The sequence below is a fragment of the Scardinius erythrophthalmus genome (assembly GCF_964197995.2).
Source record: "Scardinius erythrophthalmus genome assembly, chromosome: 12".
NCBI classification, from domain to species: Eukaryota; Metazoa; Chordata; class Actinopteri; order Cypriniformes; family Leuciscidae; genus Scardinius; species Scardinius erythrophthalmus.
This window is the reverse complement of record NC_138232.1, coordinates 16554783-16565986: the sequence shown is the minus strand read 5'-3', so window position 1 is coordinate 16565986 and position 11204 is coordinate 16554783. Positions and strand designations below refer to the sequence as shown.

General features: G+C 37.7%; 1 protein-coding gene across 1 annotated transcript; it reads right to left on the bottom strand.

Annotated features, from left to right (window-relative positions):
- Positions 1–483: 483 nt before the first annotated feature.
- On the bottom strand, positions 484–3500 carry foxd3 (forkhead box D3). The gene has a single exon (XM_081381461.1). The coding sequence runs from the start codon at positions 2011–2013 to the stop codon at positions 901–903; it is 1113 nt and encodes a 370-aa protein (XP_081237587.1). The 5' UTR covers positions 2014–3500; the 3' UTR covers positions 484–900.
- Between the last annotated feature and the right edge of the window lie 7704 nt (positions 3501–11204).

Here is an 11204-nt window from a genome sequence, read left to right as displayed (position 1 = left end):
AGACGGCTAACAGTGGTTGTTTTGCAACCAGAAACTGAGAAGCTGTTTAAAACAAAAACAAAAAACGATTGGTTTGTTGTATTCACAATATCACAGTAAGATAAAATGTATACAGGGTTTTTTTTTATATATATAATTTTGCATTCATATATTCTGTTATTAAATTAAAAAAAATAACGGCTTATTTGACTATTTCAAAAAGCGTTACTCAAAATAAGCTCCTTTATCTTTTCATTTTTTTCAAACACTCATAACTAAAATCATTTATTGTTTTAACATTTATTCTATTTTGAGATGAAACTGCTATTTTTTAAATCACATATAGCTTATGTGACATAAAACCATAATTTATACGTTTGGATTTGTTTCAAATTTGATGCTTGTTCGCAGGTGTCATCGTTGCATTCCTGTAATTTTAGAAAGAATGTGTTTGATTTAATAAAATCGATTGTGTCTGAGATGCATTGGATTTTTTTTCATATTTATTAACAAATGAAGTTGATTTACAACACAATATTGCTACATAGATTACATATATTTAAATTTGATAAACATACTTTTTCAGTCTTTCAATAAGAACAGTTTAATATTTCATATTGGAAAACAAAGGGGAAAAACATTATTCTTGAAATCACTTCTTTCAGGATGAAAACAAAATATGGAGAAAAAAAAAATAAGGCTCACTCAATTATAACGAAATGAAATAAGAAAGAAAAACATGTAAATTAATTTCTTTGTACAAATATTTACAAACATTACCTGTACTGAAAGCATTCCTTTTTGATTATGAATTTTCTTTTTTCTCAAAAGTCTTTACATGGCTACATTGGGGCGGACGAATTGTCTCAGTGCTGCCTATAGTTCGTGCTTTAAAATATGTCTAAAAAAATAGTCTGATTATCATTGAGAAGGCCATTTAGATATCGCTGCTGTGGACGCTGTCGGTAAAAACTGTCCAGAGATGATATTTGACGGGACGCTGAGAATAGGCGCGATGGCAGCTGATGTCCGGGATAAGGACAGGGACTGTGCGCTCAGTAAGGCGGACTGCACCGTCACAGGCGGCCGTAGGAAAGTCTGTGCGCTTGTAGAGCTGCTGGAAACCCCGATAATGTTTTCTATGCTGAACGATGGCCGACTGGACGGCTCGGATTTGATAATCGACGCGGTGCTCAGGCTGTTCAGTTGCAACTGGAGACTCGGACTTAGTTGAGAGTTAAATGCTTTTCTGTTCAGTTCTGCGGAGGACAAGAGAGGCACCGCCGGAGGGAGCATCGGACCCACCGGGGGAATGTACGGGTACTGCAGGGCATGGTGCGAATAGGCGGCCGGGTGAATTCCATAGTGGCGTCCGTAAGGATTCCCAATACTATATGCCCCAAAACTCTGCATCATGAGGGCGGTCTGTTCCCTGAGAATGTCCGGCTGGTGTCTCTTGAAGCGTTTCCTCCTCCTCAGAAAGCTACCGTTGTCGAACATATCTTCCGACTGGGGGTCGAGGGTCCAGTAGTTGCCTTTGCCCGGGTTGCCCGGTTCCCGTGGGATCTTGACGAAGCAGTCGTTGAGGGATAAGTTATGGCGAATGGAGTTTTGCCAGGCCGGAAACTTCTCCCGGTAGTAAGGGAAGCGGTTGCTGATGAACTCGCAGATCCCACTGAGCGTCAGCTTCTTCTGCGGGCTCTGGAGGATGGACATGGTGATGAGGGCGATGTACGAATAGGGCGGCTTCACCAGACTGTTCTTAGGCTTGCTTGTCATGGACCCGGAGGAGCTCTCCTGAGCTTCCCCCTTGGACTCCCCTTCGCCGGCGCTCTCGCATGGACTGTCGCCGCGCTCTTTCACCTCGATTTCCTCCACCTCATCTCCCCGGTCCTGCATGCATTGGCTCTCGCAGTCACTGTCCCGCTCCATCCCCTCGTCGCCCTCCCCGACCACGTCGATATCCACATCGTCAGCTGTGAGTACGGTCTGACCGGACATGTTGCTGGCACTGGTGCCTCCAGACAGGGTCATCACCGCTCACTTTACTGCTGGAGCAACCCAAGATCAGATGACGACCAGTGGCTATAAATGCAGGTCAGTCCCGGCCCTCCTGCCAGGAAAACTTCAACTTTAGAAAATATTTCTCCAGTCTAAAGGCTTCTTTCTGTATAGGCAGGCTACACCTCGTCTCCTTTCCAGTGTATTTCCTCGAAACTTAAGCGTGGTTTCGGACCGAGGAGTCAAGATGACACATGCGTTGAAAAGCAGGCTTTAAGGACTGTCTGATAGATTACTTTTCACTTAAAGATATACTATCAGCCGCGTCACGTGACCCGCCGACGTCAGAGGTCGCGCTGTTATACCGCTGAGCCGAAGTTGTTTCATGGATTTGTCAACAAAGGGAACAACAGTACCATCGCCTCTGTTCGTCCGTCATAGACCATTTAGCGGTGGCGGAGGGGAGAAAATCGGCCTGCGTGATTGAAATCATCTCCAGAGCTGACGCGCATTCACTCGCCCGCGCTAAACGCAAACTTAACTTTTCTCAGGCCAATTAGCCTATATTGAAAGCTGCTGAACGAAAACGTCTACAGCTAAGTTAATCGAATCTCTTGTCATTTATTTATATATTGTGTGCTCGAATACTGCATGATTAAACAAACAATTCTTTATGGAGAATTAAACTTAGGCTAGCTTTCGCTTGAGTGTTTCTGTAGACGTTAGCACTGATTTTGTTACGTGTGAAATAAGTACAAAAACAATGGAAATCTCTAAGTAAAGATCTTTGTAGAGGTGCTAACGACCCTCATCATCGCACGTGTTAACATATGAATTAAGTAGGAAATGAGCGCGCGGGTAAATGCATAGGACCATTCACACGCGCACAGGTGAGCGACGCATGTGGGATATTCCCAAGAAAAAAGAAAGCGGAGAGGGAGTATGTAAACTCCTTTAACATTTCCTGGATCGTGTGAGAAAATGTTTCTCGGTCTCGTTGTGCTTCACGGGAGCTGGGAGGTTTAATTAGGCTATCTGTGGTTTGTTGAATGCTCTTTTTCTCCGAATATTTGAGAGATTAAACATTGACGCGATTGTAGCCTACCTTTTTGTCGATGCAAAGAAAAAAATGTTCTGTGGTTATATTCATCACTTATTTAACCACAAGTAATACAACGTCGTATCGATCCTACAGCTTGGAATAAACCCCTGCTGTAATGAAAATAAAGCCTTATGTAATCGACACTCGAAGCAATTATTCTCACCACCATTCAATTAGAGCTTACAAAAAGGCTGTATCATTTTCTTAACGGTCAGATTACGAAACTGTTAGAAAACAAATAGTAAAGCTCGATATTTCTTCAGTGAATCGCTTATCTCTGTTTTTGGTGCAGGTTTTGCAGCGCTGCTCTCAAAATAGCCAACCGTGTAGGCTAGCCTACTGCCATAGCCTTAAACTAATTATTATTGTTAAACACGACTTTATGAATATTAATATTATTATTAATTAGCCTAATAAATGTTATTATTAATATTATTATTAACCTTTTATTAATATTATTTTATCGTATAACCTTTTATTTGAAATATATATTTAGTGAACTCAATAAATAGTGGCTATTAGCCTATATATTTTTCAGTATAGGCCTATACTTGTTTTTGTTGGATGACATTTAATCTGCAAATAGGCCACAACCTTTCACCTCGACCTTTACCTTTACCATCCTTTTTAATTCTCCAAGGAACGCGTGCTTGTGCGACATCTTTGAAGCTGTTTTTGCATGGTGAATAAAGGAGATTAATTGAATCGTGTTGTTATTAATGGTATTGAAGGGCTCAGGCAAACAGACAGTGGCCCGTGTGATGTCCCGTTTATCAATACGGGCTACTTAGAGGATGAAGAAGGCACCATCTCACGCTGCCTAAAGCCAATATTTGCTTTGGAAAATTGTTCTTCTGCTCATTACGCAATTGATTAATAGTTTTTTACATATTCTATTATGTTATTTAGTAGCCTAGATAAATATTTTAAATGTAAAAATGTGCAACAATAATTCAACAAACTCCAAATATTTGCTGATTTATACTGCTATAGCCTAGATCATAGGCCTATAGGCTAATTGTGATTAGGCTATTGTTTAAAATAAATGCATGTTTAGACCGGTTGTTTCCTTGCGTTTTTTTTTTTTTAGCGCTTTGCAGAATGATGAAGTGTTTTGTCAGCGGCTTAAAATGTAAAAGACCATATATCTCGAGTCAGTGCGCACTGAAAGACATCGCGGATGATATCGCCCAAAAGGAGATCAAATTCGTCCTCTCTGTGATCTTTTGAAGCTCCATAAATCCGGCTTTATACCTTCGCAGTTTGTTAATGAAATGTACATTTAAGCACACATGCACGGCTTAACCCGACAAAACCTTTTAGAATAATAAGCCAACTCTTTCCAGCATGAACCTATTATGAGACGCAGGCATAGTCGGTGACGGTGCGGATACAGCGGCTGAATGAATTACCCAGCAAGGTCAGAAACAAATAGCTCACAAATAGCAAAGCAGGATCGAATTTATGCCTAATTAAATCGCTGAAATAAAAGAGATAGAAGAGAAAATTGAAGGGCGTAATGGGAAATGTGTCCATTCAGGGAAGAGGGGATGTGCAGAGGAAAGGATGTAACCCAGATGAAAACTGAACTTGAACTATTAGGATGCCTCGCATTAGTGCAAATATATTTTGAAGGGTATAGGACTATTAATTATGCACGGACTTATCTGAATACATTAATAAATAAGCACCTTGCAAGATCTTATTACATAGCCTAAAATACAATAATATTTTCTATTGTTTCTAAAAAAAAAAATGTTTTCTGTTTTATCATGACTCGTATATCTAAATTGACAAACTGCGTGATGATTTGACACGCTGCATGTATATACACTGTTTGGTCATATTTTGAATGTATATTTTAATAATGATGAAAAATAAACCAAATCAAATAAAGACTTTGTACCTCGTTGTAATCGAATGTATTTTTGCAAGTGGCTGATCTTTTACTGGTAGTAATTTTATTATGTAAGCACAGTTGGGGGTAAGCTTGTACAACTGTAATAAATTAATGGCTTTGTTAGCGCGCTTTTAATTACGGTTATTGTGCCAATTATTTTACATCAACTCCGCATTATCAGCATGTCAGATTTAATAAAAAGGAGCCATTTGCAGGAAAACTGCTCCTCTCATCTAAAAGGGAAATGTCCACGTCATACTCTGGTTAAAAAATGACTTTTCATTTAAATGCAATCCTTAATTGGATTTTCTACGGTCGACACCGTGATTCCCTAAGGCTATACCCACCAGAAGGCAGGATCTCCGTTTTTCTCTCTGAATTCACCATTTTCACCCCCTTGAAGAATCCACTCTATCAACCTGCAACTTTCTGTCAAACAATATGATCCAGCTCATTTTTAACAGTCCCCTTCGTAGTATCATCCTGCAGGCTCCCACCATTAGGCTACAGCCAAACCAGAAAATCAGTGTTTCTCTCTCTCTCTCTCTCTCTCTCTCTCTCTCTCTCTCTCTCTCTCTCTCTCTCTCTCTCTCTCTCTCTCTCTCTCTCTCTCTCTCTCTCTCTCTCTCTCTCTCTCTCTCTCTCTCTCTCTCGCAAATTCGGTTGAACATAACATAATTCTAGCCTATACAATACAGTAAGCTATATGACAACGGCATGTCAAAACATAGCCTACTTTAAAAAACAATGAACAGTTTGGTGAAAATGAATGGACGAATAATTAGCGATCATTCCTGAATGAATTAATCAGAAAAACTGATTCATACGGCTATGCATTTGAAAATGTGTATATATAATATTTCTGTGTAACGTCAAAAAATTATTTTATGTAAAATATTTTTACTTTTTTTAAATAGGCTACGTTTTTCTGAACAAATTGTTTTCCATTCAAAACAGAGTTCCATCAAGTAGACCTATCTTGATGAATTTAAAATATTTTTTTTTGCGTGTAATAAATGATTAGGCAGGCTATGTTTATGTCTTTAAGATAATATTTTAGTTTTCTATTATTTTTATGCATTGTGTTATTTTTCTCTTTCTGTAGCTGGAAGTAGAATGAAACTGTCTGCACGTAAGTAACCGTGACACCATTTTCTAACTGATTTCCTCAAACTTAAATAATGAATTCTGGAATCAATTGTTGTTTTGAAAAACACAATGCAGCCTGTTGTCTATCAGTACTGTGAATCACTGGAATAAAACTGCATCCGTACCTACTTGCATGCTTTTAGATTAGTATAAAGCTTATAATAATATTATGCATTATCATTTTTTGCTAAACGTTTACGTTCTTAAGTTTATTTCTGTTTTTGGTCCGTGATGTCGAGGTGGAAAAATGACGCCTTCAGCCAGATTAACATGCCAATGCGCATAGTTAAGCATGTGTGATGTTACTCGGTTTGTACGTTTTATTGTTATTTAGATGAAGACTGAAGTAGCACATTAGCACGACCAGAGGGTGTTATTTGGGTTTTGTCTTAAAACTTCCTGCGTAATGCAAGTTCGACCAACATCCCTCCTTTTCACGTCTCGCTGTATCCCTTCTTTCTGAAAACTACCCGATAGCCTTAATCCAACCTTAATCTTAAATATTTCCGACTCAGTATGACTACTTGTATCTTTTCATATTGAAAACCAATTTTGAAGATAAAGGGCATAGACTACCAATATGAACCCTGGCGTATTTTTTAGGGGGTTAAGGTCAGATGCTTCAAATATTATTATTTGTTAATCAGCAATGTTTCAAAAGCAGCAGAAAATAATCTTGCCATAGCCTACTAGGGGGACCTTAAATACGATTATTTTACCAGGCGAACAACTGTAAACTTCTACGCATAAAATCTATTTTACGCGTCACCTAATCAGTCAGTGATGCTTCACTCACTTTACCCATCGCAGCTTTAGAGCTAACGACATGAATGCTTGTTATTCAGTCAGAATCTCAGGTTGAGAAAATAACCTCCACCACGTGAAAGGACTGAGTTATTGAGTGTGGTTTCACTTGGGACCCTTCCCATTCCCATTTACAGTTTTAATCAAATTAATCAGATACTTACGTCATGGTTTATGTACACTGTTTAGCCTAGTGTCGGATCTGTTTTCTTTGGCTGTAATTAAATTCACGTATAAGTTACTTCATTTATTGTAGCAATCAAACTCAAGATTTCCATTTTAGTGGATTTTTTTATTTTATTTTTTATAGTGCAGCTATTGAAAATTAGATAAAATGTCCCTAAATAAAAAATACTTAATATAGACATATCCATAGATGGAGATATTATTGAAAAACTACGCCAAATGTTTCTGATGCCCTGTACGCCTGATGTCCCTAAATAAAAAGTAATGCCATGACATCGTGAATTGTCGGCTACTATCCTGCTATATTAAAATAAACAGCTGCAAACCACTGCGTTGTCGTGTATTATGATGTTCACTGAACTCATTTCCAACACGAATAAACGTCCAGAGTCGATGCAATCAATGGCTTCAATTCATTAAGTCTACTCAAGTGTATGTCTTAGGTGGGCTATGACCCTTGTCATTAGCTAATAATTCTTCCATGTGAGTCTCACAACTTCTCTCTTCAACAAATGCCTCCGGCTATAAATACTAATGAAATATCTTTGGCTAATTTGATTTTGCTGGTACACTTGCAGTTATGGGTGAACTTTCCCACGAGATGAGCTGATTGAAGGGTCTCAGATCCTATAACGGAAGGGGGAAAACATTCAGAGCATTTCCATAATTACCCAATTGGCAGCCTAATGACCTTCCAGAACAATAAAAAGATCTCTTGTTAATTCCATCTTTCATGCTGACATTCACTAGATTCCTATCTTATATGTTGAGAGTTCACAAGATAACAAGTGTACTCTCTTTTTTCTCGCCAGAGAACGGTCCATTCAATTATCCCCTGCACATTTCTTGCCAGCATATGAAAGAGATCTGCTTGTCGTCCTCATCTCAAAGTTGGATAATTTATAGGCTACTGGGGTTATAAAGATGGGATTTCGAGCATTTTGAATGGTGCGACAAAAATGAAGAGCAGAATAATTAAAAAGATCACAAGTCCCCCGCGAATAATTATGACTGCTTTGCAAAGGGTCTGCGTTCAAAAGAAGACGTATGGCCTGCTGTTATTTAAGTTTGTCATATATGCATACTGTTCATTTATTTATTAGGCCTATAAAGTAATGCTGTATATTTGAACATTTTTAGACATTTGTATTTAAATATTGAACGTAATGTCTGAAGACGTGACGACGTTAACGGCACGTGCTATGTAATTCATTCACGTAATTCTCATAACTAACATTAGTATTTGTTTGCTACTAAAACATGCCAGAATGTTTAGAATATTATATTGGTGTGGTAGAAATTTGGTTCAACTACATAAAGGTAGGCTATAATATTTTGCGCTCCAGTCAATCAATCACGTTATGATGCTCGCCTTTACAGAGAAAGTGTCATCCACAAAACAGTGTACCTGCTCTTGTGGACATATTAATTTTTTATACTTTGTAGCATTCAGCCATTTAGAAGTGTATATTATAAATATACACAAATTATATAGAACCAATGTATACACAAGAATGTACTACAAAATAACTGTTTCTTATTGAAGCTATTTGTTGAACGATGTTGTGTAAAGCATTGGATTTAGACAATTATTGATAAGGTGTGTATATGATCCCTAAAAAATGGCAAAATAGATAATATTTCAGTGAAAACATGTATTTTAAACTTTACATATAAATATTGTAAGCTAATTGCATTGTTTGGTGTTTTAATTGCATGTCTAAAACCATAAGATGGATTTTCATCCAACAGATGATATCATCCCAGAGGATCTTTCTCAGCCCTGTCAATGTGGGTGTATTGGATTGGACTCCATTGCTGAGTCCAAGGGAGAACTCACTGTATTGCTATATCCTGAGGAAAACTGTCCACCTTTTGTTCTTTCTAGATCTGCATCCCTAAAAATAAAATAAATAAAAACTTTAAAACAACTGATTTTTTTTTTTTTTTTTAATGTTAGGTGGAAGAAAACAGCTCACCAATGTTGTATTCAATACCTCACTGACAGTTCATGACTGATTCACTATTATGTGCCATCTGTTGGTCAAAATGGGAAATAAAATGTAAAATAGAGAAACCTTAGAATGAAGTTTAAATGTATAGGTCTTTTGTCAGAAGTCTTTCTAGTTTGACAAAAAACACAAAAACAATACACAATTTTTAAATGTCCACTATAACATTTGGGGTGCATGATGGGGTGCATTATTATCCTGCATTCCTGTGTATATTGTCTAAACATGCATTTCTCAAAGCTAACTTTGTTCAACTGTCAAGCCTCAGTATGAAATAACTTTGTGGTGTAACTTTGTGAATGGCTGCTAATGGCCATGTGCTGGGTGTTTTTCGTGTTGTTCCCAGTTGAGTGGTCTTCTATTAAGTGCAGGAACTTGTAGGGAATCAGGCTATTTGTATTATTTAAACACATAATAAAATCATCAAAGCGCAGCGGCAAATTGTCATTTGGCAGTCAGGAACCTTGTCCTGGAATCCAGCGGCTCTCAATAGTCCAGCAAAGGACTTGCTAAATGACTAATGGGACCGTGTGACTTGACTGAGAAGGGGCTCAGAACAGCAGATTTAATTATCATGTTAGAATTCTGCATGAAAACAATCTATACTAGAAATTAGAACTATTCCTGTCAGATGACTTGCATCTGCGAGTAATTCTATTTGGGACAACCGATCCCCTTCTTTGAATGTTATCAAATGTTTACAAAGTGCGTAATCTGGTAAATGTAATCAGTGAGGCCTGCCGTAATTGTGTGCCGGCGTCAGCACCCAGGATTCACCGCCCGGATGCCTTGATCTTTATGAAAGGCCTAAAAAGACGAATCAATACAAGCATGGATGAATAAATCTAGAAAAACTGTCATATTTATTTGCAAAACAGCTTCTTGTTATGTGCTTATTCTTTGCTTGTTTTTTTGTAGCATCACATGTCACCCATAGGTAAGTGGTATTCTCTACTTGCTTGGGCTGTATAAGGGCTACAGAGTTCACCATTCAACCAAATCACAGTTTGTGTCCCATAATGGAGTTTCGTCACTAAAATCTTTAAGGTGTCCTATTGGGCTTCTCCGTCTCTCCCATATATCATGATGCTGTTGCTGTATATCAGGTGTTTAATGAACATGTATGTGCCAGCTCAGTTAAAAGATCTTCAGCAATTTTCTGTGATAAGTCTAAACCATTCAGTCTTTTTAATTTTTGCTATACAAAGCTTTCATTCTTTCCCCAGTGTTGCTCTTCTTTATCACCCTGCCTTAGGGCAACAATGTTGCACCCCTCTTCTATCGCCACTTTAGTCTGTGAAAACCACATATTAAATTTGCCTGGTCACTTCATTTAGCGCTCAGCTAAATTCCTCACTGGGCCATTCATCCATGCACATAGTATGGACATACATCTCACACAAAGAAAGCTAGTGAAGCATAATATTGAGGAAGTTACATACATTTCGAGCTTTGTTGGCTATGTCATGCTGTTTTGTTCCACTTAATTTAGTGACTTATAGAAAATGGGGTGGTATAGTTGTGCTATGTTGTCATACTTAAGCGTAGAACGGAAGCAGGATTATTGTCTGAATGGCCTTCTCTTGATATATGTGCCAGATAAGCACTTTTTTTTGCCACTTAATGCTTTATGTATCTCTAGTGACCTCATAAAGTCCATATGCTATTAGCTTTAGACTGATCTGTTCAACGTCTTGTAAATAATTTCCATTTATTAAAATAATAATTTGAGATTAACACAACACGGTGACTTTACATGCCAGCGCATAATTTACCAAAAATTTGTTAGAAGGACATTTAACACTTAATAAGGGAAGACAATATTGCACACTTGTTTACTGTATCACAGAGTCACAAGGTCATTAGAAGAGTGTGAACAGAGTGAAAAATAACAACAGAGGTGTTGTCAATGTCTCTCTTTGAATCCTATAACCAGTTGAATTTTACACAATGTTTCACAGTTTACTTGTACATGTAGCGTTATTCATTCAGAATAAGTTAAGAATTTTTTTAAAGTCAGTTTAATGTAATTTAAGTTGAATTGACTTAACCAAATTTATTGTATTTTAAG

Bases quoted from the DNA above. Each gene is read 5' to 3' on its own strand.
- foxd3 (XM_081381461.1), bottom strand. From the start codon at position 2,013: ATGACCCTGTCTGGAGGCACCAGTGCCAGCAACATGTCCGGTCAGACC.